Here is a 27,313-nt window from a genome sequence, read left to right as displayed (position 1 = left end):
TATTGAACTATAAAATGTTATACATGTATAAACCTCTCTACTAAAATAAACGATGCATTAGTGACAATTCACTTACCTTCATTCTTTGACTAAACATAACCTTAATTCAAGAATTTTGTGGGTTAATTTTTTGGTCTAATTCAAATTAATTTTCAACTGCAAACTTAAAAAAGAGAATGCTTACACTGGTCTTAGGTTTTTCAAAGACAAAGCTGGGAAAAAATCAAAATGTTCAGCCCTAGATCAAGTTTTATTAAGGGGTAGAGGTTCATGTGAAATTGTGCACTGGCCAGTATTTACTGGAAGAAGAATTCTATTTCGAGGCTATTTATTCTAAATACTACAAGTAACAGTATAACGTCAACAACATGACGTGTAATGTCAACAATGAACTACATGGCCAGTATTTGGTATAATACTTTTATTTTCTATTGTATTAAACTAAAGCCAAGAAAATATCAAGTTAATTTTAAAGGCGTATCTTTACTCCTTAAAGAAAAAATACAAACTGTGGTAATTTTAGAATCAGTGTATTTTACATAATATAAACAAAAGCACTAATGTTAATCTATATGCTTGGTTTCCTTAAACTATAATGAGCCACAAAATGGGTGGAAAATGGGTTTACTTACTGGCATCAAATAAACAACTTGGGAAAACAGGTAGCATGCATTTTTTTTTTTTAAACTGTCTATGCATAGGCACTGACATAACAAGTTTTAATAGCCACCACCTCCCCCCCTTCCTTGTCCAAAATAACCACTCCCATAGCCCCCTCTAATACCCCCTCGCTGGAATCCCCCCGTTCCTCTGTAGCCTCCTCCACTCGACCCTCTGAAGTCTCCTCCGGAGCCACCTCTATAGCCACCGCCAACACCTCCTCTGTAGCCTCCGCCATAGCCTCCGCGGTAGGAGTTGGAGCCACCAGCATAGCCGCTGCCGCCGCCGCCGCCGCCGCCGCCGCCGTAGCCTCCGCTACCAACATAGCCTCCAGCCCCTCCATAGCCTCCTGTGCCATAGCCTCCACCCCCATAACTAGAACCTCCCCGTCTATATCCACCTCCATTGTCGTAGCGAGCCATCTTGGGAGGACGTGGACCATCTCCATACCTAGGAAAAGTACAAAATCACCTCTTTAGCAAAGGATCCTTAATACAGCTCAACTGGTCATAAAATATAAACAATCATATTTGAAAATTCAATACATAAAGAAAATGAAGCCAGGTGCACAAATATACACTAAAATGAAATAAATCTGTTACTCCATAGTAGCTACACAATGCATCGACTGTAACCGTCTGTTTTTCTAAAGTTCTTTCTCATTCTCAATAATCTCCATTTGGCAGTATGCTCTTACAACTTAAGATGGAGGTCTTGCTTTCACTGAGCCTCAGCTACGCAGCATCCTACAAAAGCAGTAACATGTAAGGAAGAGGCTCTTGGAGTTGGCAATGTTACTTAATCTTTATCACCAAGTATGTGCCTACATTAACTCTGAAATACATTTTGAACCATGCCTGTGGTGGTTTGTTTACACATAAATGTTCCATGTGACAAAGAAAATGAGGGGTAATGAAAAACTGCTTGAATCAAGATGTCTCACTTAACAACTCTAACTCAGCATACCCCAAACTGCTTATTCTTCCTACGCAGCTTTTCTTACAGAGCCTAGCACTGTGTATTCAGCAGCTGTCCAAGTCAGAAATACAGCCAGGATCTGTCTTCACTCCACTGCCCTGCTCCCCCCATTTCAATCCATTACCAATTCTTCCTACTAATGGTCCTGCAAACTTGCCCAATCTACGCCTCCCCATTTCAATTCTCCCTAGTGTAACGCAAGCCACCGTTATATTCACGCATCCTAAATGCTTTCCTGAATTTATCCCATCCTTTCTAGGTTCTGGACTTTGGTCCTTCACAGAGCAGATTACATGTGAAGCCTTCTTAATCACCACCCCTCCTGCCAAAAGTAATCTCTCTTCTAAATACATATGAGCACCACATTTGTATCTGCTTATGACACTTATTATTTCTTTTTTTTGGGAAGACTCCTCAATAATTCTTCTATATTATTTAACCCACTGGAGAACCAAGGTAGAGCAGATTAAGTAACAGCACTGTTTCAGGAGCCATTACTGCCTTAGTTTGAATCCAGTCCCACCATTCACTAGCCATATGGCCTTGAGTCTTAACTTCTGTGCCAGTTTCCTTATTCAGATTAAAGCAGACAGGAGCTACCCACATCATAGACAGATCAAATATTAAAATGAGTTAATATCAGAAAAGCACTTAGCACAGTGCCTGACACACAATGAATACTATTTGTATGATTAATAAAATTTAAAAAGTAAATCGTTTATAGCAAAATGGGACCCAGAATGTTTCATGAATTCTAGTTCTATATATTAAAATTATTAACAGTTTACAACTGAAAGCAGTAAATGATCCTTAAAAGGGAAATTAAAGAATATTTTTGGATAATTAGAAAAATTTTAATATGTGTATTAGACAGTGTTGTTAAACGCTTAAATTTTGGGGCTGTGATCATGGTATTATAGCTATGTGCTTAAAAGACACATGAAATATACTGATGTAAAATGTCATGTCGGGGTCGCGCCCCTAGGATGGCGCCAGTCGCGCCCCTAAGATGGCGCCGGCTACATAGCCCGAGCAGCACGGACAGCCTGAAAAACATCCGCCCTGGCCACACGTGACCTCGTGCTCATCACGTGACCACCACATGCCACCACTGTCTACGAGCCCCAGATACCTGAACACCAGATACGTGAACACCTCTGTGATTGGCTGTTATGCCCTATATAAGGCAAGGGAACTTCCCCGCAGGGGGAGAAAGATCGACCAGGGAATAAACAAGAGCTTGTGCATCGACCTGTGTGTGTGTTGGTGTTACGTCATCTCTGCAGGCAGGGAGAGCGCAACATCACAACCTCTGTAACTTAGTCACAAATGATTAAGAAAAAGGAGGTATGTGTGTGCACACACATGTACGAAACGAAGTGTCACATAATGCTCACAATTACTGAGTTTAAGTTATAGGACTATATGAGTGTTTACTGTTCTACTCTTCTGTCTTCTCTGCAAGTATCAAATATTTCCAAATAAAGAATTGTTGAGCAAAGAAAGATTAAAAATGTGGAAAAAAGCGAACCAAATAAAACATTCTAAGAATTAAGAGAAATTTTATTCATCTTTAAGACAGTCATATTCTTACATTTCCCTACTAAGATAAACCTTGAGGCTTTTCATTTGAAGAATCAACTATTTAGCCCATCAACATATTTTCATTAAAGATGGCAAAACAGAACTGTGGAAAGAGAATGGTCTAGGCTCTGTCACTTTCCTGTCATGTGACCCACCCTGGACTTTGTACTTTCAAGGTCCCTTTCAATCTCCAACATGCGCTGATATACTATTAACAGAGATAAAAGTTAGTAACATCCTTTTTTCACTGTGTTTTAACCAGAATTAAATTCCATATTCAGTGTTTGTCTAGAATTCTAATTTAAATAAACAGGGCCTCTATCAGCTGACTATGGGAATTTTAGGCCAGCAAAGGTCACCATCTTCTGCTTGGTTCAAGGAGAAGTTACTGTGTACTCACCGTGTACTGCCAATCATGAGGTTGATACCAGCAGCTGAGGGCCTAGAGATCTGGCGGATCATATTTAGCATATGTTCATTTACAGGGTCCAACTGGCTGATGATATTAGGCTGTTTGGTTACTTCAACAACCAGAGCCTCCATGGCCGCCCGGAGAGCAGTGATGCAGGCAGCAGCCTCATGAGAGATTTGCAGTCTGATCCTAAAACAGAGAAAAACGATAAAGTACAAGAAAGGTACATACAGCATAAGACCACTGTCTCTCAATTTCACACACGGTAAGTGATGGAATAAATTTAACTTCTAAGTACTAATACTTTTAACTCCCCAGACTTAGGGAATCACAGGTACGAAGAATGGTAAGAGTCTCACGCTAACTTCTTAAAACACACAGCTGGCTACTGGCCTGTACTGTAAACCAGGAAGTCTATCAAGCAAAATACTGTTAACAATACAGATCACTCAGCTTCCAGTAAAAGAATGAAAGACGAGGCTCACTTTGCTTGAGTTTTCAGGAATACGACTGAGCCTAATGACGGGTCACTAAGATCTATTACATTTTTGTCAGGTGGTTACTACAGGCTTACCAGTGGTCTCTAACCAACATACAGAGTATATAAAAGGAGGACCCAAGTTCCAGTTAAATTCCAATGCCCTAGGGTAGTATGCATGGGGGCAGATGTGGCTTCAATCCCTAATGCATTTGTTTCCACCAGTATGACGTACTACTGAGTATGAACTATACTACCAAGATATACCATTCTCCAAGAAAAGACAATGTTATAAAGCATCTCATTTATGTCATGAAATTTGTCATGTTTATCTCACAAATTAAGTTAGATTAACAGATGAACCCTATTAGACCTCAATTCTAAGAATGCAGTTTGGAGTTCATATCTGAAAATCCATACCAGTCATCTACAAGCACAATCTGCCCATCAGACTGGACTTTCTTGGAGGCAAAGAGAAGCAACTGCAGAGGAGTGACTAAGGTCATGCCTTTAGCAGAGATGGCTCGGGTTCGAATCTGTAGACAAAAAAAGAGGCAAGAAGAAACAGATGACATTCCAGCTGCCAATCCATGGCCATATAATGATGATGAACTATGTTTCCAAAATTAAAACTCGTGCTCCCACTGCATATTAAGTAATGACAATGTAGATTTTCAACTAAGTTTTTCCTTATTGGTGGGTGGTAAGGGGCAGAGGGAAAGGGAGAGAATCTCAAGCTGGCTCCATGCTCAGCACAGACCCTGAAAAGGGGCCTTGAGATCATGACCTGAGCCAAATCCAAAGTCAAATATTTAACATACTGAGCCCATGCAGGTCCCTCAACACTGATCTTTTTTTTTTCCTTCTTCTTACCTTTTCACCAAATACAAAGAAGGGAGATGGGTACTTCATGTCTTGGCTGCTAAAAGGACAATTAACAGACGACTTGTGGATAAGGGCATTACGCCCTTCGGTGGTGAGAATCTTCCGTTTTTCCTTATGATAGCACACATTAGGGTACACACCAAAAGCCAGGAGAGAGATAACAACATCCAAATTGTTATCTGGTCCAGTGTTAGTAAACACTTGGGTCAACAAGCAATCTGTAAGAGGAATGGCATAAAAATATCAGATTATCTGGCTAATCTTCATATTGCATTTAAACTAGTTAAGAGAATTAGGACAACTGACTCCTTCTCACCTTTTTTTGGATAACCTGCCTAATTTCCTGTCTCCTCGGAACTCTTGCACCTACATTAATTTCCAGGAGAAAATTCTGCGGAGTCTCCACCACAAGAAGACTAAAATACTTGCATTCTCTTTTAGACTCAGCCACAACACAAGCCTGGAGTAATTACTTAAAAGACAAAAAGGCACCCCAGATACCTCCCCAACCCCCCGTTAATCATCTACTCGCCGAGTGAGTTAACCAATAGGTGAACAAAGTATTCCATCTGCTGCTCCTAAACAGCTGTTCTTTCTAAAGATGAAGCGACAATCCAAGGGGAGCCCACTGGATGAGAGCTACTATTTTCACCCAGACTATGCTTTAGGAGTATTTCTCATCATGATTTGGGAAGTATGACCGTGACCACTAAGAGCATGGACATATTCTGTGCTGGACAAACCTGAGTTCTAATCTTACCACCTCCTAACTCCTTACCAACTCTGAACAAACCTGGTATAGTAATTTAAACTTCTGTTTTAGTTTTCTCTTCTATGAAACAAGGTAACAATACCTTTACCTCAGGATTATTGTGAGGATTCTAGCATACAAAATATGCCCTTCCTTTTTCCTTGATTTTGATAAAAAACTACTAACTTGGTTTACAACAGAGGAAAACATTTTGTCTGTAAGTTATTTAGATCATATCCTTTTAAAATCTGCCATCTTGCCCAACTATACTCTGTCTCTCAACTACAAAGCTTTTTCTGGTTATGTGCTGTAATTCCCAATTTTAGGAATTTTAATCTAGCTGGAGAACACAAGTTCAATAGCTCAACTAATATAAGAAATAAACAGCTAGATTACTGTCTCTTCATCACATTATCCAAGCCATCTTATTTCCCAGCACACTAAAACCTTACTTAAAGGCACTTAAAATTTAACATGGTAAATTTCACATCTACACATGAACATGTGGGCAGAATGATCAATCACTTCACAAACCACTATTTGAGGTTATTCAACAAACTGCTTATTCTACAACTGCTAAAAGCTACATCTGTTCTTCATAAGATAAAAGAGACTAAAAAAAAACAAAAACAAAAACAAACGTCTCAAGGTAGCACAATTCTTGTCTGTTAATCATCTGTGTAGCAGATTACAATTTGAGCATCACAACCTTTTGCTTCCTTTTCAATCTTTTTTTAAAAGAATGAATAAATGTGAAAATCTGATTATCACAGAAAAAGCACAGGGTCTGAGGTCTGAAGCTAAAATACCCTGCACTGCCAAGTGCATGTGCTACATAAATGTCACTTGATAGATCTTTACAATGTGAGAGTCCTACCTTCTGGAAATCCAGAATTAATCAGAATCTCTTTGAGCTGAACTTTGGCTTCCCAGGTCATTCTCAGTGTAGCCATATTGAGTCTTTTGTGCTCACAAAAGCGTATCTCTGCTTCTTCTCCACCCATTCTAAAATAGATTAATAAACAATCATTCTCTAATACATTAAAAACTCGAGACAGTCTCACATCTTACAACTTTCTTCTTTCAAACCCATACCTAGCATCATCCCAAGCTTGGAAGACTGATAAAAGGGCCACATGATCAGAAAATCTGTTTCCGGCAAAATTTCGATGAATATAACCCAGTCGCTTTCCTTCACTAATGAAAGGCTCTGGAAAGCAGGTGGCAGCAGAGATGGTACAGACAGCATCTCCCACGCTGAAACAGACAAGAAAATTCAGTCTTTTCACACTCTTGTTCCAGCAGTTCACGAGCAATACTGTCACTGTGGGCCAGAGTCTTCACTGGCTATGATACCACTTTATTAGCACTGAGACTGGCTTAACAAAGAACTTTTACAGCTGCACTCTTCAGAGGCGGAAGGGAAAAATAAATAAGGAGCTTTGATATTAACGGACATATATTTAGCATAAATTATGACCAAGTATTTTATTTTCTTTTCCTTATTCTCTTTCCCATCTTCTCAAATCTCTGATCTTCAAAATTTCCTGATAAAATATACCTGTTTTCCTAGTGCTATTTTTCTTTCAAAGACAACTACTTATGCTCCTGAGACGAACTGCAATTCTGTTGAGAAACTTGTGCTTTCCCCACAAGTTAGACCCAGCTGTCCATTTACTGGAACCATGCAGTCTTCCCATTTCATTCTTTCCTTAGTATCTGAAGTATTCCACTTCTATATGTAAGAATTTAATTTTTTCTTCTGAGCCCATCCTGTTTTTATGGGGAGGGGAAAAAGATTCTCAAATTGTTCTACCATTTAAGTATCAGCAATAATACAAAGCACTTACTAGAAAATACATCCCATTATCATCATTTTGCCAAAACGAGGCTCAATGGGGAGTTTAGCCAGGATTCGTCCCAAAGGAGTCAACTCATCATTGGCATCTAATGCATCAAGTTCTGTGGGGAGATATTTCTTTGTGAGCAGAAATAGTAACAAACACCCCTTTTAACTGAGGCAAAGATGAAACACTTTTTTACAGGTTAAGCTTTCATTATCTGTGAAACCAACTGCCAGCACCAAGCCCATAGCCAACAATTCTCCTCACTCAAAAACACAACAAAACCAAATTCTGGAGCACCTGATAGGAAGCAAGTACTAGAATTAGGCCCTGTATAGTCCACGCAAACTCTCTACATACAAAAACTAAAGTAACAGCATAAGTACATATCCCCTACTAAGTCTGATATCATCTACTGGTAATTTTTAGAGAGAAATGAAATCTGGACAGTAAAAGTCCAAAGTTCACACAGCAGATGAATACTAGATTCAAAATTCAAAATCAGATTCCCCTGGACAATGCTCTTAGTTTTTCCCATGATACCACACAACTTCTACGACAAGATTAGAAAACACAAACAGATGTTTTTACAGATAAAGATAAAATACTGTATCATGATTAACTCATATTCTGATCGCTAAATATTGGTTAATAAATGACATTTTTTACCAAAAGAAGACCTGTCTTAGCCCTTTCTTACCTCATTTTATAAAACCGACCACACCAAGTATGTAAGGCAACACCGGAAGACTTACTACAGCCTGCTGCTTGTATCCTGACTCATCAGTTACATGCTAGTTGCCAGGACAAGATGAATGGCACAATTAACACGTTGTTAGGTAGGTCTATATTTGTAGGTACCTCTAAGAGTGTGCTCTGCTTCGATCACAGCATCCAAAGGCGGCGGTTCAATCGCCTTGGCCAGGAACTGTCCAATTCCTCCCAGACGCAGAAGTTTTATGCTCAAAGCAATTTCATGTAATGGTGTTCGGAACATCTCAGGTGTCATGTGGGTTTCGAGCCTAAGTGAAATAAAGCATAAAATAACCATCCACTCTGTATATACACATCTGTTTAATGAAATCTTTGCAGAGATAATCAGGTTTATATAGCTGTCCTTCCCTCATCCTTTTACAATTATCAAAGAATGTTTTGTATTTACTATAAAGACTCTTTAGACAAGACCCTCTTAATTGCATAAGCAGTGGTTTATGATTTTATAATTATAGCTTGATGGTATTTTTATCTGAGGGTGAAGGAAAATGAAAAATTATCCCAAATCCTTACTGTTATTACCCATACCTATTAATTTCTTTGGGTCTTGCCTGCTGACCAACATGAGTTAAAAACAGTGGCTAGATACAGCAGAGGGGACAGGGTGAGGAGACAGGCAAAAATGGGTGAAGGGGAGGGGGAGATATAGACTTCTAATCATGGAATGAATAAGTCAGAAGAATGAAAGTTACACAGAGAATATAGTACTATAAAAGCACTGTGTGGTAACAGATGGTAGCTACACTGGGTGGGAAGCACAGATTAAGGTATAGAGTTGCTGAATCACTATTTTGTAGACTTCAAACTAATGTAACATCAGGTGTCAACTACACTCAAAAACAAACACCTCCCCCACCCTCCCACCCCGACAAATGGTAGTACGACTTTCTGTGGAGATTTGGGCCAATATTAACATTCCCACATCATCTTCCTGTCCTGGTTCAAAAAATCTAGTGCTACCAAAAAGGATTTTACAGATCATCTAACCCTTAAAAATTTTAATAATAAAAGTTTCTATTACAAATTAATATTAACAATGATAATAGGTTATATTTACTGGGAGTTTACCATGTGCCTAGTATTGTTCTCAGTATTTTACAATATTAATTCTATTCTATAATTTAGTTCTCAAGTACTGTGTTTGGCATTATGCTATCTTTCATTTTCAACTGAAGGAGCACAAAAAGTTAAATAACTTCATCTCATTTTACAAATGGGGAAAACAGAGACCTACACAGTGTAAATATTTAGGTTATGTGACAGAATAGGTACAAATGGTATTAAAATCCAGGACTCTACATTTTGTGGGGTGGGGGAGGTGTTTAAAATCATAACCCTCAGGATTGAGACCTGAGCCAAAATCAAGAGTCAGATGCTTAACCGACAGAGCTACACAGGCACCCTAAGTGCCTATGTTCTAAATTTCTTAATTCAGACTTATTGGCTATACACTATTCATAATGAGGATTCATGGGACCCATTTAGAGATGATTCCAACACCGCTGGCAAGAATTAGATCAGCTTAAATAAGGTTTACATAAATGCAGACAGCATGATCTGTTCCTCATCCTATAGAGAAAAGAAAAATCCTTCATTATAGGTCTATTCGTGCCATTACTAATTAGTAGATGGTTTTCACTCTAAGATGTTAGAGTACAGTACTCGTTTCTTTAGTTCAGGGGGCAATCTAACCTTTAAAAAGTAGGTATCTCCCAAATGTTGCAGCCAGTCTCCTGAGCTAACTTCTGATGCTCAAATAAATTGACATTTACAATTATCAGAGAGCCCTAACTTACCAGTACAAAAGCAAATCAACATTTCCTTGGTTTTTGTGCAGTGCATTATACACATCTGGTCACCTAAATTAAGTCTCTTGCACAACACTTCACTGTGATAAATACAAACATGTATAAAACCCCTAACTCTATCTTTTGGTCAACTGGTCAAAGCTAACGCACACATGTGGATATCCAGAAACACGTAACTATGCATCTTACATCTGTAATTCATAGAGATAAGGATTTTTTTTTTAACCAAGAAAGTCCCAAACACAAATATTCCCCAAAAGGCATACAGTAAAAATGGAACTGGATAAGGTATTAACAGACTTGGATTTCAGTCCTGGAAAAGTAAGCTAAGTGCCTTAAGTTTTAGTTCCCTTATCCAAATAATGCCCTCTATTTCTCAGGCATAGGAGGAGGATCCTTTGAGAGACAGTGATGTGTTAACACTGGGGGAGGGGTGGGAGGGAAAATTTTCTGTAAATACAAAAGTATTTTTTAAATGTATTTTCCAGGAAGTTAACCATTCCATAAATATCAGTAATCCTAAAGTGATATAAGTGGAACTAAAATAATGTCCATATAGCCTCCCTTTAAAAGATCAGTAATAATCAGAAAATCAGGAACAAACATGCCATCATCGACAATTTCACTCTTGCCACTATCTTTTTTTAAAAAAAGATTTTATTTATTTACTTGAGAGAGGGAGAGAGTGAATGGGAGAGTGAGAGCACGAAAGGAGAGAGGTCAGTGGGAGAAGCAGACTCTCTGCTGAGCAGGGAGCCTGCTGCGGAACCTGATCCCAGGGACTCCAGGATCATGACCTGAGCTGACGACGGCAGTTGCTTAACCAACTAAGCCATCCAGGTGCCCCTCACTCTTGCCACAATCTTTTTATTTAAGCCAGGTTATCTATCCTACAATATGTGTAACTTGAGGCACTGATGTGCTCTGAGTTTAAGTTCATAGCAGGATGGGGGCAACAGGGAATGTACTCTATGAAGGGGTGAAGAAACAAATCTGCAGTCTTTATTCAAGAATTGGGTCTTACCTCTCAAAGCGAGCTCGGCTACACAGGTGAAAGCAGAATCCAGGCCGCACGCGGCCAGCTCGTCCTTTCCGCTGCTCAAGGTTTGTTTTGGAGGCCCATACTGTAGCATAGTTGGTCATATTGTTGTGGGCAGTGAAGAGCTTCACTTTCTGCCTAAATAGGAAACAGTGGCTAATTCTAGGACTCACACGTACCACCGGTATATAACTATCATATTTCCGCTAAGGGATGGATGCTTTACAGGTAGCTGTGCTGACATAAAGCCTGTGAACAGCACCAGAAGAATCTGACCACACCCTCTGAGTTGTCAACCTTCTAAGAGGCAGTAACAACACACCCGTGCCACTTACCAGCCGACGGTCTTGGCCAGGTTACTAACCTTTCTGTGCCCCATTTTCCTCATCTGAAAATGGCTGTAATACTCTTACTGACCTCATAAAGTTTTTATTTATAAACATTAAGTGAATTAATGAATGAAAAGCATTCAAACAGGATTTGCCACATACATGAGAGTACAGAGTAATTATTCAACCCAAGTCTATCCCAAAGAGTTTAACTTCCAGGCTATCTATGATCTAAAAGTTGATGACCTCACCAAGCAGTGCCCTCACAGTCCTGCCAAACCCCTAAACAACCTCACAGTCCTTCAACGTTCCACACGGGCAGCCGGCACTACGACTGGAGCTGGCGCAGGGGAGCTGCACGCTAGTTACCACTCCCTGCAACGGGCACTGGCAGATCTTTCTCAATTGCCGGGGAAGTGAAGGGACTATGTAGAGAAGCCATGGGGCACAAGCTAGCCAGATATAACAAAGCTTTGCCTTTCCTGTCCTGGGTATCAGTTACCACGTAATTGTGGACTTTACCATGTAACTGTGGACCTACACGTACTGAGATACTTAATTTTCCTCACGACCAATATTTCACACAGGCAATATCTAAAATTCAAGCACAAACTCTTAAAAATTTGACTCTGAAACTTCTAATGGCTCCTTCCACCAAGTAGGTTTCTTTCTTAACACTTTACCCCATTGGTCTCTCAAAAAGCTTTGCCTTTCCTGTCCTGGATATCAGTTACCATGTAATTGTATAACATGTATACTTAACATCCTCGTGTATTTCCCAGTCTCATTATATTCCAAATACGAACTCTTAATTCTTAAGTAAATGTCCCGTAGATAGGTATTTGTTGTAAGATAAATATTGCTCATCTTTATAAACTAAACAGTATGAGGGACTGTATGGCTGTGATCAATAGAAACACCTAATGAGAAATGAGCAAATATAAGCAGACAAGAGTAGTGGGAAACTCAGAAGTTGTAAGGGTCAAGCCTTGTCAACTTTCTACTATGACTTGTGATAAATCAACATCAAGAATTACTAATTAGCTTGTAACCCAGTATATATAGTACATAATAATTTAGAGAACACAGGACTTTAAAAAAAAAAAAAAAGGTGATTTTGATTCTGTTACCTGATACTAAATACTACATGGAACATTATTAAGATTTATTCTAGGCAAATAGGTTCTTTGGAAACTTACTTGCAGGAGTCAATGACATAAACAACATCATTTATGGTAATGCTAGTCTCAGCAATATTTGTGGACAAAATAACCTGTGAAGAAATATCAAGAAAAATTATACTTCAGAAAATATTTTCCTGTTATGCACTTAAGAGAAGGATTTGCTTATGTAACAAGTGACAAGAGAATTCCAGGAGCCTTAAAAAAATCACTCACCACCCGACTAATGAAAAACTTACTAAGCTCAGGAAGAGAAGACGCCTTCTTTCCCTCCTCAGTTTAGCTGGACTGCAACTTGGGGGTGGGGGGGTCGTTCCCTGAAAGCTGTAGTATTTAAGATCTATGTAACTTCCAACCCCATAAGTGTAAATGTTTACTACTTACCTTGGTTACTCCAGCTGGTACCGGATCAAATACTTTGCGCTGTTCCTCTCGAGGAATCTGAGAATGCAGAGGTAGAATCTGATACCGATGGCTCCCTATAACAATAAGGAAAGGTTAAAGTCTAAAAATAGTCTATTTTAAAACTGCTCTATACTACGTGTATTTTTATCCAAATACTGATACAATACTACATTTTGTTTTCACATGCTGGCAAAGCACAAGCAAATATATTCATTTTTTCACAGTCAGATATGTGAGAATTTAAAGACGCATACCAAAATGTGGATTCATCTCCAAATGCTTCTGCATAGTGTAAATTAAATTCCAGCCAGGCAGAAAAACCAACACAGCTCCAGGAACATTAAGGGTCTCAATGTACTTAAGAAGAGCTTCAATGAGTTCAAAAGGGGTTTCTTTTTCATTCAACTGAGCCATGCTCATCTTTGTTTCTGGACCATATTCATCACCACAGATGAGGTTGCAATTTGCCTGCAGAAAACAGGGAGATGTATTTTCAATTGTCTTAATGACTACAGGTCACAAGCTGTCTCTTAAATTTGTCCTTAACATTCAAATAACACCTAATGTCCTTATTAATTCTAGTTGATTAGTCATATCTGACATACAGAAGAAATTTAATTTCTAAAAATGTAGAACCTACTACGTACTGAGATACTTAATTTTCCTCACGACCAATATTTCCCACAGGCAATATCTAAAATTCAAGCACAAACTCTTAAAAATTTGACTCTGAAACTTCTAATGGCTCCTTCCACCAAGTAGATTTCTTTCTTAACACTTTACCCCATTGGTCTCTCAAAAATATTCTCCTCACTGGTTAATGAACTGCTCCTATGGTCCCGTGCATCAATTACCATGATTACTTTACCTATATACAACACCTCCTTGTGTAATTCCCAGACTCATCTTATACCAAATATGAAGTCCTTTAACTCTTAAATGAGTGTCCTGCTGGCAGCTCATCTGATCATCTATTTCTAAAATAATGTGGTCTGTATTTACTAAAAAGTCTGCCTTAGAATCAGTGCTAAACCAAGCCTTTAGTAAGAAGAAAGTTGTTATTACAACTGGTCTTTTTTCTGCCTGATAAACTTTCTAGTTGCTATTCATTTATATCCTCTTACTGATTAAAAATATTCCAGCTTATTTCCTATCAAATCCTGTATTGCTGTTTTACAGTATTTATTCCGTTCAAAGTTTCAGATATAAGATGCATTTTTACATTATCATTGGTCCAAATCTCAAAGTAAGTGTCACCTTCTTTTCTCTTTCTTCTTAGGAAATCCCTTCTAACTCCCTGGTTTAATACCCTCCATCTGATAAAGTCATCACACAAAGGCTCTCTAATCTAGGAGAATAGCTGCTGCTTTGAAAACTTTATGTACATACGGATCACATGGAGATTTTGGTCAAATGTACATTCTGATTTAGTAGACCTGGGATGGGGCACAAGATTTTGCCTTTCTACCAGCTTGCAAGATACCGTGATCCAAGGAAAACAAACCCTTGCAAAACGGGACTTATTTCTAACCACATACGGCCTCTGAACATCTAACTTTTTCCTCCTTTTCTTTTAACCTTTACCCAGAAATGACTTAACTTGTGGTATGAAAAGAGCTTATCACTGAATACAGACTCCTTTGGAGTAAAATACATCAACTACTTTAAAAACAGACATCGTAGTTACTTAAAAAAAAATTTTTTTTCTTTTATTTTTTTTAAGATTTTATGTATTTATTTGGCAGACAGAGAGCTCACAAGTAGGCAGAGAAGCAGAGAGGCAGGAAGGGAAGCAGACTCCCTGCTGAGCAGAGAGCACGATATGGGGCTTGATCCCAGGACCCCGAGATCATGACCTGAGTTGAAGGCAGAGGCTTAACCCACTGAGCCACCCAGGCGCCCCTAAAAAATGTTTCTATAATGCTAATTCATTAAATGTTTTTACTAAAATCATTCTGTTAAAGACATAACAATTTGTCCCTAATGAAAACTTTCCATGAAGATTCACTTACATCATCATCCTCACCACCATCATCTTCCTTATCCTTCTTCTTCTTGTCCTTTGGTGGAGGAATAAAGTGGGTCATCTGAATACAGTCTTCCAAAAAATATTCTGCCAAGACAATCCAGTCAGATGAGTACTGTCAACATTCAGAATGGAGAAGTCTTCAAAACTCATTTTCTAATTCATAACTCAAAACTACCTTAATAACCTCCTAACTGATTCTTCATAACTAGCAAGGAATTCCAGTGATAATAATTAACCTCTTTTTTTCCAAACTCAGTGTCCCAATTTCTTGGGCCTTGAAGGATGGTGAGGTATCTCTCCTACATGTTCCCACCAAGCAAGACAGGGCATCCTCAATATACAATACTCAATCAAACATCTGTGGAATGCCCACAGGGTACATGTACTGTGCTGTACCCTCCCACGAGGAAAGAAAGGATGTGAATACAGTAATATACCATAGTCCATCCTTCCTCCATCAGGATGTACACATAAAATGGGTTCCCTTTAGTTAGGACTCTTACATCAGGAAAACTGGAGTATCTGCTGACCAATTATATTCCTGGGGTTCTAAGCTGGGCCCAGAAATGTCTCATAATCTATAGTTCTAATGATCTGTAACAATTCCCCCCTCTATATGCTGAGTCCCAAAGTGCTACTCTTCACATTGTATCAAGGGTACATACAACCAGTACGACTCATCACTAATGATGTTAAACTTGTTCACCTGAAGTGTTTGTCAAGTTCCTCCACGTTACTGCAAACAGTACATACAAGAGTATACACGTATACTCCCAAGTCACTGTGAAGTTATTGTTGTTTCTCCCTTTCGATACTCCACAGAAGTACGAGACACTCAAGGGACAGGGAGATAAGCCTTACTTTTTTAAGGTAAGAGGGAGAGTATCTCTATAATTTTTTTGGTATTCCATACGAGAGATGTGTCTTTATTACCCATTTATTTATTCAACTACCATATGGACTCATGGATATTTATTTTATCCTTAGGGTTATAATCCATACTATGTTACTTTATTTATTTTTGTTCAAATTATTCCAGCTCTTTCAGGTTGGCTCCTGTGTCCCTCTGTCTCCATCACTGTGATCGGCAGACAGAGCGAGGAAATATATGCAAGCATACTCACCCATGTATCCATACATATTTGTAATTATTTCTGTATCGATTCACTTGTAACATGACTTCTTACTGATGTTTCCAGAAGTTATCATATACTACATGGCTCATTCAAGCCTTCTCTACTACTTAGCTATCACCTCTCACTCCAGTAATAAACCTGGCTCCACCACCTGCCATCCACTTAATTATTTCTTCAATCTCAATACACATGTAAACAGCTTTACAACTGTCAACCTGTACCCTCACAGGATACAACTGCACTGGCTTTTGTTACAGAGCTCCCCTTAGTTCTGAATTTCAAAAATTAGTGTCCTGACATAGCCATTTATCATTTCATACCCACACAGCAAATTTTTAAGCTTATATTCATGCCCTCAATTTATGGTAGAATTCATTTTTTTAACCAAACTATTAAAGGACTATCCTAAAAAATGGTGATAAAATATTCTGAAGTAAAGGTGTGGGGTGCCTGGGTGGCTCAGTCAGTTAAACATACTATGTGTGGTTTCAGTTCAGGTCATGATCTCTGGGGAGATCAAGCCCCTTACCCTCAAGCTTCTCAAGCTCCGCACTCAGCAGGGAGTCTCTGCTGCTCGGCCTCTCCCCAACCCGCTCCCCCTGCTCTAGTTGGCCCATGGGTTCCTGCACACTTGCGATCTCTAAAATGTATAAATCAACCTAAAAAGGGGGAAAAAATGAAAGTAAAGGAGCTCTTACCTTTCAGAAATACTTGATCCTGACAAACTCACCGTAATGTCATTTTAACATATGCCTGCTCTGGCTCTAAGAAAGATTCTCTTATAATGTGACTCTGGCTGCTTAAACTTTTTAATAGTATTTCCCATAAAAACATCTACAGGCCATAAGGATTTACACATGACAGTATGTAATTCTGAAAGTTATCTTTGCTATAAGGAAAAGGCAGGAAACTTACTGGATATGGCAACTCCCCAAGTAATGATGAAACCTGTTCCTGCTCTTCATATTGTACTCACTTCTGCTTAAGTAAAAGCCCAAGAATACTATGAGGCATTTGATATTCTACCTTGGCCTATATTTTTAAATGTCTTTTGAACTATTACTCCAATTTCCAAGATTAAGAAAATCCCAAGTTCAATGCATAAAAGATGTTCACCCTCCCACCTCACCTCCAAACTATTTACCTTGAACTGGGTAAGTCCTCCCATAAACTTCAATGATGGGGCAATTGAAGAAATATTCGCAGAACATACTGGTGTCAATAGTAGCAGACATGAGAACAATGCGAACTTCAGGATAAGCCTGAACCACATCACGCAACACGACCAAAAGGAAGTCGGTCTATTAAAAAACACAAATGAAAAAAAAAAAACAAACCTGTGTAAGTTCATGCTAGTAAAAGACTAGACCAACAGTTTGCTTGTATTATGCAGAAATCAATGAAACTCAGTTTCTTTGGTGGCTTGCAGAAGTGTAAGATGAAGGGTTACTGTGGGATTCAGTAGTATTTTTAAGAACATTTGTAGCCTAATAGCTACAATTTAACAGGGATTAAAAATAAGTGCTATTCGGGTAGGAAAAGGGAGAGGAATAACAAATTAATGAGAGCAAAGAACTCATCTCAAAATTCCCAGTGAAATTTATATTTGTAGTCATACAAACTTTAACTAGGGAAGAGGGAAAGCCATGATGAACCAATACTCAGTTATCGATCCACCTGAAAAGCTAATCTTAAAAATACTGGAAAGTTCTTATTTGGTTCAAACAAAATAATGGCCAAAACAGTTACAACTTAATAAGATAAAGTACCCATCTACCTTCCAAACAACACAAAAGCCTGGGGAGAAGTGATATCTATAGGGTTGATTTATTCTTAAGTATTCGACCTTCTGACTATTGTAATGTTTTAAGTTGTTTTCTAGCTGTTTTTTTAATAATACATAAAACATAACTGACTTTTGTAATTAACCTTTTCATCCAGCCGCACTGTTAAATATTCCTATTCCCTATTATTTATAATAATTGGTCTCTAAGTTGGATAGGATAAGGCTCATATGAAAGAGACTATAAAAAGTTTCTAAAAGGCATTTTTTCATTTTTCATATTTCACTGTGAACAGTACATTTACAAAGATCTGACAAGTCTATATTTCCTGTCAGGAAAGCTGACCAAAATCACTTATTATTTTTAGGGAAATTGTAATTATGATCCATGATGTTTCCAGTAAGATTCGGGATAAACTCTAAAAACACTTGCATGTTGCCATGCTAGTGAAGATAATACTGAAACATTTCATTTTAAGTTAATCAGAGAAAGAACTAGTTTTCAAGAGATTTTTGAATGACAAAAAAATTTTACCTCACTGAAAAATTAAATTTCAGATTTTAAAAACTATCTGATAAACCAAATTTTCTTACTCATTTTAGCTCAACCATAAAGTCAAAGTATAGCTATACAAATATACATATATATAGCTATACATTATACATATATATAGCTAAAGAGAAGGTCCTCTAAACAGTGTTTTGCGCAATAGCAGCTTGGTAATAGTCTGAATGACGTACTGCCTATTCAGGGACACCTTTGTTTGGATATGTAAAATAGTGGCATAAAAACAAAATCATAGTTTTATGCTACCAACCTTTACACAATTATATAGCAATTGTATACAAATTTTGCCAAAGACCAAAAAAGGGAAGGGTTATGAAATAAATTCTAGTTTTTTCCTTATTTGGCATAATTATCATTAACATCTGAAAAGATCAGAGCTTCAAACATCCAGAAAGATATAACTAATTATGCTGAATTTAAAGCTTAAAAAATTTATCTCAGATTAATCTCCAGTTCAACAAAAAATGATTAAAATTCTATCAATGATTCAGTCATAAACGGTCCAGCTGCTCTATTATGCTACCTCTTACTGATCATTGTAATGATATTCAACAAGAGGACTTTTAGAATTCTGTGCATTTAACTAAGAAAAAAAGGTTTATCTGCCTTGCTAAAAACAGGTATCCGTATCTTGGTGACTAAAGCTCCTGATTTTGACAGAAGATATAAAAAGTGGGAAAAGGGAAGACATTCTACTTTGATTTTTTAATTCAGAATATTAACATTAGTACTTTACAGTAACTCTCAAATTACTTACATTTATGTCTCTTTCATGTATTTCATCCACAATTACATGACTGATTCCTCGAATGCCTGCTTCTAATTTTCGTAGGAGCACACCTGGAAAAGGAAATGAACAGAACAACTGGAGATGAGTTTCTATGTTGACTGCAGTAGGGAGGTATAAAAATGTGTAACAAAACAAACATTTAGACAATCAACCACATTTCAGTTAATATAACCCCAGCATCATTTTAGGGAAGAAATAGTAATCCATATATTTAAATGATTAAAAGGTAACTGTGTTCTGAAACACATTTATCCAACAAAAAGAGTATTACAAGACATAACTCTGGTAACCTAAGCATATTTTATCTTCTCTAAGCTATAAAAACCAGTAGTAACATAATGTTCTCCATTTAGAGAAAAAGTGCCAGAAGTTCTACTGAAACGAAAATTCTCAGACTGGCTCCTTGACTTATTTCCAGCCACTCTGCATTGTTACCAAGGTTCTTCATAAATAATACAGTATAAACTCCAAGTCAAAGACCAAAATACAACAAATTACTTACCGACAGTACAAAACATTATACTGGCATGAGGACGGGGAAGGACTGACTCAAATCGAACACTATAGCCACAGCTTTTTCCAGGCTCTTCTCCTCTCTCATAGGCAACCCGCTCAGCCACAGAAACTGCACTTATTCTCCTGGGCTGAGACAAGAAAGGAAAAAGAAAGTGACTCAAAGATGCAAAATTACAGATACATTTGCTTATTAGGGTTACTGAATTACTGTAGCAAATCTGCCCACCGCCAGCTCGGCAATCAACACAAAAAATAACAGTAATGATCATTTTTAACAAGCTCCGAAATCTTTTACATTCGTAACAAAAAAAAATTACCACTTAGTCTACAGTAGACTCTTAAAAATGCTGTTTTTCATTTTGTATATAAAACAATTCTGAAGTTTTTATAGAAAATGTTTTCACCACTGGCCCAAATCTTAATATTCAGAGTAACTGTCCAGTAGGGAAGGCAACAGGGCACCTATCGAAATTCTTGTAACTGCCTATCAAAGTGAAGGTACATGTTTAAAAAAATTATTTATCTAAGCTGTATAAGTATTAGGAAGGTAAATAAGCTCCTTCTTTGCCATATCTACTATGGTCACCTTTCATTCAATCATTTTATTAATTCAAAAAGGAACTATTCATTGCATATTTGCATCAGGTGCCACAGACAGTGCTAGAGACAGAAAACTGAACTTAATCACTCTTGTTCTTGACGAGCTTATATGGCGAGGAAAACCAGGTGTATATTACTGTTTCAAGCAATAAATAAGCCGAGCCCAAGGGGAATGTTAAGGGTTAGACCTTAGTTTTTCTGAAAATAAAATTTTCTGAAGTATTCCAAATTCTTATTGGCACACAAAACAGTATTTACTTAGTCGATACTATGACTATTACTAAACTCTGAAGGTACAAATAGGGAGGTACATGCAGATTTATAAAGACTGAATGTTTCTAAGTTGCCTTGCATTTGAATTTTGTCAAGAAGTTCTTGATGTCCCGGGTTTCGGCACCAAAAAAAAAAAAAAAAAAAAGAAGTTCTTGATGACAGGTTGTACTTTAGTTCCTTGCTCAAGAAAACTTTTTCTGAGTTTCATATATAAATAGTCATGTCATCAGCTGGGAAGATATATGACTATTTAGGAAATCAGAGACAAATAACCACCTTAAAAAAGAGTACAAAACAAAACCTCAGTAACTTCAGTAAAGCTGCTATTTTTTTTCTCAATCAATATAAAACATGATTTATTTATTTTCATATCCCTAATTTAAGGTCCTGTAAGGTATGGGGCTAGCAGCAAATACAGGCAAGTATACAATCACCTAGTTTTTATATGCATCTTGTCCACAAAGGTAAGAGATTAAAAGAGGTCTTCCTGAACACATGGTGTTGCGTTTTCCCAAGCTTATACTCTGGTTTATATGCCCTGACTTGCTGAGCTATGCTAGCTTTTACTGACCACTACTGACCTGTACTCTGCACCTCACTAATTGTGAGTAAGTGTTACATGAAGAACTGAGCTCTGGATTTAACCCTCAAGAGAAGAGTTCAACTACATTCTTACATCAGGAAATGTAAAAATGATACTCCACTAAATGTACAAAATACAGCATTTTCTGGGACCTTTTAATAAGTTCACTGCTTTCTACAAACAGATAAATTCTTTTAAAAAAAAAATTTTATTTGAGAGAGAAGCAGACTCCAGGTGAACAGGGAGCCCAATGCAGGGCTATGACTTGAGCTGAAGGCAGAATTTCAACAGACTGAACCACCCTGGCATCCTAAACAATAAATTCCTGACACCACTCCTACCTCCTTGCTCTATTTTGGTCTTTCCTAAAGTTTTCAACATTCCTTCTAAGTAGCTGGCTTCTAGATGAATTTCAAATCTATGAGATTATCTGACTCTTAGGAGGTATATTCATATGCTCTTGGGTACATGGGGATTGCTTTTACTCCTTAGGGCTATTTTCAGGTCTATGATCTTTATATATAGTTTCCAGCCTCCTAAAATGACTATGGACAGCAGATGACATATTCCCTAAGCAGTACCTATTATAGTTCTTAACTCTATATGGCCCCCAACACAACTGTCTTAAGAGACTCAAGAAAGCCACCCATGATAGAGGTTACAAATTAACACAGAAGGTCTATAAAACAACCATCTTCAGAAGCACTATGGGCCACATTTTCTTGAATATACACACAAATCAGTATCAAGATGACTACGCTTTCAAACACCCAAAGAAACAAATAACCTCACAATCTTCTTCCCATATTTCTATATGCTTCTGACTTCCCAGCTTCCAGTATCCTCAATAGCCCTGACTTTAAAACAAAAACCCATTCAAACTACATATTGAAGATATACAACGGAATACTATGCACCCATCAAAAGAAATGAAATCTTGCCATTTGCAATGATGTTCATGGAACTAGAGGGTATTACGCTGAGCGAAATAAGTCAATCAGAGAGACAATTATCGTTATGATCTCTCTGATATGAGGAATTTTAGAGGCAGGGTGGGGGGTTTGGGAGGTAGGGAAGGAAAAAAATGAAACAAGATGGGATCTGGAGGGAGACAAACCGTAAGAGACTCTCAATCTCACAAACTGAGGATTGCTAGGGGACGGGGGTTTAGGGAGAGGGTGGTTGGGTTATGGACACTAGGGAGGGTATGTGCTGAGTGCTATGAAATGTGTAAGCCTGATATTCAAAGAACACCCCTGTAAAATATAATACATTATATGTTAATAAAAATAACTAAAAAAATAAACTGCATACTGAAGAAAAACATTTCTTTTATTCAAAAATAATTAGATGGGATTTTTCCTGAGGTGAGTATAGCAAAGTGCATAAAAGTTAAAATATGTACACCATCTGACCCAGTAATTCTGTGTTTACAAACTCCAATGAAATGACCAAATGAGTATATAAAGATGTATGTACAAGTGTTCATCTCAGCATATGTAATACCACAATATTAGAAACAATCTTTAAAAAGCTCCATCATTTAATAACATGCATAAAATGGAAAATTATTAAATTATAGAATTATATTGTTGCTCTACCACAGTATACTGTTACACAAAGAGGACAGATTAAGATGGTATACATATAGTATACATCAAGTCTGAAAGGATACAGATCTAAGTAAAAATGTTTACTTCTGGGGGCTCCTGGGTGGCTCAGTGCGATAAGCCTCTGCCTTTGGCTCAGGTCATGATCCCAGGGTCCTGGGATCGAGCCCCGCATCGGGCTCTCTGCTCAACAGGGAGCCTGCCTTCCCCTCTCTCTCTGCCTACTTGTGATCTCTCTCTCTCTCTCTGTCAAATAAATAAATAAATGAATCTTTAAAAAAAAAATGTTTACTTTTGGATGATTAGCTCTTGACTTGGCTTTGCTTTTAAAATTTACTCTGTTTTCTAATTACCCCCCAGTGGGCACACATTACTTTTAGTTAGAAAAAAGCAGTTAAAAATAATCTTCAAGTTTTCATAATCCTTGGCTCATTACAAATATTCACAGGATAGGCACGCTGTGTGGGAGAACACTGCTCCACATAGAAGATTACTGATGAATGTTTAAACATTTCTGACCGTATGCCACCTGATAGCCTACGAAGAAGGTGCTCTACTTATCCCTTGAATTATTTATCCCCTTTCTCTTGCTGTGCTTCAGTAACTGTTTTACATACTGCTCCACAGTGAATAAATACAAGGCAAGGTTCACCGGCAAAACATCTTTTACCTATACCTGCAGATCTACCTTTCCACATATGGCTACACTATTCCTCTCTTTACTATTATAGAGTATAGTGATAAGTGATACAGTGTAAGTGATAAAGTTAGGAGTCATGGTTTAAGCCATTCTGTTTTTTTTTTTTTTTTTAAGATTTTATTTATTTATTTGACAGAGAGAGAGAGATATCAAGTAGGCAGAGAGGCAGGCGGAGGATGGGTGGGGCAGGTCCCCTGCAGAGCAGAGAACCCAATTTGGGGGTCAATCCCAGGACCCTGAGACCATGACCTGCGCCGAAGGCAGAGGCTTAACCCATTGAGCCACCCAGGTGCCCCTAAGCCATTCAGTTTTATGTATTATGGACTAGAAGTCCATAGTAACTCTTAGCTTGTGCTCTATGACTGGAGATACCACATATTAACCAAGCACAGAAAAACCTAGGTAACATCTTCATGTGTTTCCTATAAATGGCTAACAAGTGGGAGAAAAAAAGATACAACAGTTATATTGCTACAAAAATTACTAATGTTATCTAAGATTGACTTAACAGAATACTACTTATTTTTTAACCTTTTTTTTTTTTTTAAGGATTTTATGTATTTGAGCAGGGGAGGGGGAGAACGTGCACAAGTGGGAGCGGGAGGGCAGAGGGAAAGGAAAAGCAGACTCCCCACTTGGCAGGGACCCCAGGATCACGACTGAGCCGAAGGCAGACACTTACCAACTAGCTGCCCAGGTGCCCTTCAAGTACTTTGTATTATTAAAAAATTTTTTAAGAATATTAAAAACTATATTCTACAATGACCAATCAATATGCTCAGGCCCATCTTTTATATTCCAGGTAGGATGTCAATACATATTCAAATGTGGTTAACTGAATCTTTGACCCTATCTTCAGGGCTGAACTACAGACGTTTCTAAGACAAAGGAAACACAGTACATACTTTTAGAGACATCATGGGAAAATGGTATCAGACTGATTTTGGGACAAGCACTAAGACAAAGATTCATTATGACAGTTCAAAGTCATTTGTCCAAAATCAGAAAATAAGCTACATTCCCACACCAATGGAAATTTCCAAGCAAAAGTTAAGTGACCACCTATTATGAACATTCTACCCAAAGAAAAAAGATGGAATAATTCTCTGAAGTATCTTTCAATTTCATGATTCTCACTTCACAAAGGAGTAAAATTAAAAGAGGACTAAGTGAAAGCTGTTTTTATATGCAAAGTAAAATAATATTTGACCCACATTCCACCCTTTATCTCGCTGCTTATATCTGTTACAGCCTATGCATCAAAACCTGTGCATCTCACAGATATAACCACTGGAAATGTCCAAATTATCTGGGAAAGGACACATTCTAGTAAACAAATTATACAAAGTTTAAGACTGTAATACAAAAGCCTATTTTGTCTAGAACACATAAAAGCAATTTTTGGTAGATTGACTTGGCTTTGCTATCAGATGGCTAGTGAAAAAAACACCTCACTTGAGCAGGAAGTGATTTTATTCTACTCATGACGTGTGAACAACTTCTGAGTGAGAACACAGGTTTTCAGCTCATCTGCTCTTCCTATATGACTGAACTGTTTTTGAGATTAAAAGTGGAGAGTGATAGTAAGAAGGGAGTACAGCAGAGCAGAACTCAAGACTCCTCTTCTGAACAATAGACATTCCTGAAAAATACACCTCCTATAAGACAGGTAGGCATTAAGAGCAAGGATATCAACAACAAAACCACCAAAAACAAAAAACAAAAACAAAAAAACCCAAACAACAACAAAAAAAGAGCAAGGACATTTTATTGGTCACAGTACTTGGGACTGGAACTTTCACTATGAGGCAAAGGATTCATAACCAGTTTTGGGAGTGGGAAGGACAATCAAAGAACGTTTTGAGAAGAAGAAAGCTAAGGGTCCTTTCTCAGAAAAATGTAGACCTATCATATTTTTAAAGCCTACGATAGCACTGATTTTAAACACAACGTTCATTCCCTCAGTAATTTTATTTTTTAGGCCAAAAAACCCAACTGTCACATCAAACAGACACCGATTAAAAGATCTACCTCAATTTCAGAAATTTTAAAAAATATGGTTTGTATGTGTATTCATAAATGTACAGGCACAAACAATTTTTACTATTTTGAGGTTCACTACTCCTCCCCAAGGATCAATTATGTGCCCCAGGTTAAGAATCCCTAAGTCAAGATCTGAGAGACAGACTGACAGGTGGTATCTGGCTTCAATGCAATGGTCGCTATCTGGGTGCCCAAAGTAGAGGGTTAGACCTGATGGAAACTGTTTTAACCTAAGAAGGCTTGGAAGCGCTAATTAGCTTCTCCCTAAGCTCTGGGACAAACTCGCAGGCATCACTTATTGCTGGTAAGGTAATACAATACAGTAGCTAAAAGGAAGAATTCCAAAGGCAAATTGTTTGGTTTTGAATCCCAGTTCCACTACTTCCTGTGTTAATAACTTGGGCAATTTGTTTAACTCTCTGTCTTAATTTACTGAAACAGAAATACTAAATAAAATATTATGTACATCTTAGAGCCATAATAAAATTTACAAGAGTTGAAAAAATACCAACTGTTTAAAACAGAACCTGGCATGCTTTAAGCATTCAGTTAGTCAGTCAACAATTAACTGTTTTGTTAGCTTCCCTCTTGCTCTGAGATTTAAGGTAAAATGGAGAGGATCAAGATTTGCACGTGAACCTGGGAAGAAAGTATTCTCAGTCTTGTCTGATTCTAGGCTCGCAGACTCCCTCTAGCCCAGACAAAAAGAATCATTCACATGGTTCAGTTCAGCTTATCAGTGAAGGAAATTAGAACAAGATTTAAATTTTTTTTTTTTTTAATTTTAAAGAGACTAATGTGGCTACAAATGGGAGTTAATCAAAGAATTAGAAATAACCTGACGTCTAGGTGTTTCCACTTCTCAAACGACCAACACCAGACATACACCTTGTAAGCTGGCTTACTACTTACCTGAGTTACCACAATGTTACATTCTGCAGCTCGGTCATTCTGGATGAAGTCATCTAGAATGAACTGTGGAACTTGTGTGGTTTTACCACATCCAGTAGCGCCTCGGATAATGACAACTGAATTTTGACTAATTGCTTCCAGAATTTCACTTTCAAATTTCTTCACAGGCAGCAACTCTCTCTCCTGTAAGATCTATTTTTTTTTTAATTAATTTTTTTGAGAAAGCGAGAGAGAGAGGAGGGGAAGGACAGAGGGAGAGAATCTTAAGTAGATTCCACACTGAGCACAGAGCCCGACACAGGGTTCAGTCTCAAGACCACGAGCTCATGATCCAAACTAAAACCAAGAGTCAGATGGCCAACCAGGTGAGCCACCCGGGTACCCCTAAGATCTGTTTTAGGAAAGCTCCATGGCAGTCTAAGTTTTACCAACACATACATTAGGAGCAACTCTAATAAAAAGAGCAAGTCTTTATCCTAAAAAAATTTCTCATCTCCATAAAAAATTATGGAAAAAAAAATCCTAAAAAATCTCATCTCCATAAAAACATTTCTTTCCTCCAACTTCATACTCAAAATATATTTTTGCATAAAACAATGTACATTTCTATCTCTAAAAGAACTGCTTCTCTTCACTGAATTT

General features: G+C 37.7%; 1 protein-coding gene across 2 annotated transcripts in view; it reads right to left on the bottom strand.

Annotated features, from left to right (window-relative positions):
- Positions 1 to 406: 406 nt before the first annotated feature.
- DHX9 (DExH-box helicase 9) overlaps positions 407 to 27,313 on the bottom strand; it is a 50,842-nt gene continuing 23,935 nt past the window's right edge. For both annotated transcript variants that reach the window (XM_044267261.1, XM_044267262.1), the window contains 17 exons: positions 26,672 to 26,863; positions 19,937 to 20,078; positions 19,402 to 19,484; positions 17,438 to 17,594; positions 15,141 to 15,241; positions 13,383 to 13,596; positions 13,108 to 13,202; positions 12,742 to 12,815; positions 11,199 to 11,351; positions 8,454 to 8,614; positions 7,599 to 7,710; positions 6,844 to 7,005; positions 6,626 to 6,753; positions 4,986 to 5,215; positions 4,533 to 4,648; positions 3,623 to 3,823; positions 407 to 1,110 (listed from right to left, as the gene is read on the bottom strand). In XM_044267261.1, the coding sequence (XP_044123196.1) occupies positions 720 to 1,110; positions 3,623 to 3,823; positions 4,533 to 4,648; positions 4,986 to 5,215; positions 6,626 to 6,753; positions 6,844 to 7,005; positions 7,599 to 7,710; positions 8,454 to 8,614; positions 11,199 to 11,351; positions 12,742 to 12,815; positions 13,108 to 13,202; positions 13,383 to 13,596; positions 15,141 to 15,241; positions 17,438 to 17,594; positions 19,402 to 19,484; positions 19,937 to 20,078; positions 26,672 to 26,863 (2,712 nt within the window). In that variant the 3' untranslated portion in view covers positions 407 to 719. The remainder of the gene's footprint in view (positions 1,111 to 3,622; positions 3,824 to 4,532; positions 4,649 to 4,985; positions 5,216 to 6,625; positions 6,754 to 6,843; positions 7,006 to 7,598; positions 7,711 to 8,453; positions 8,615 to 11,198; positions 11,352 to 12,741; positions 12,816 to 13,107; positions 13,203 to 13,382; positions 13,597 to 15,140; positions 15,242 to 17,437; positions 17,595 to 19,401; positions 19,485 to 19,936; positions 20,079 to 26,671; positions 26,864 to 27,313) is intronic.

The sequence above is a fragment of the Neovison vison genome, chromosome 10, assembly GCF_020171115.1.
Source record: "Neovison vison isolate M4711 chromosome 10, ASM_NN_V1, whole genome shotgun sequence".
Taxonomy (NCBI): domain Eukaryota; kingdom Metazoa; phylum Chordata; class Mammalia; order Carnivora; family Mustelidae; genus Neogale; species Neogale vison.
The sequence above is the reverse complement of the archived record's forward strand: the minus strand, read 5'-3'. Positions and strand labels throughout refer to the sequence as shown.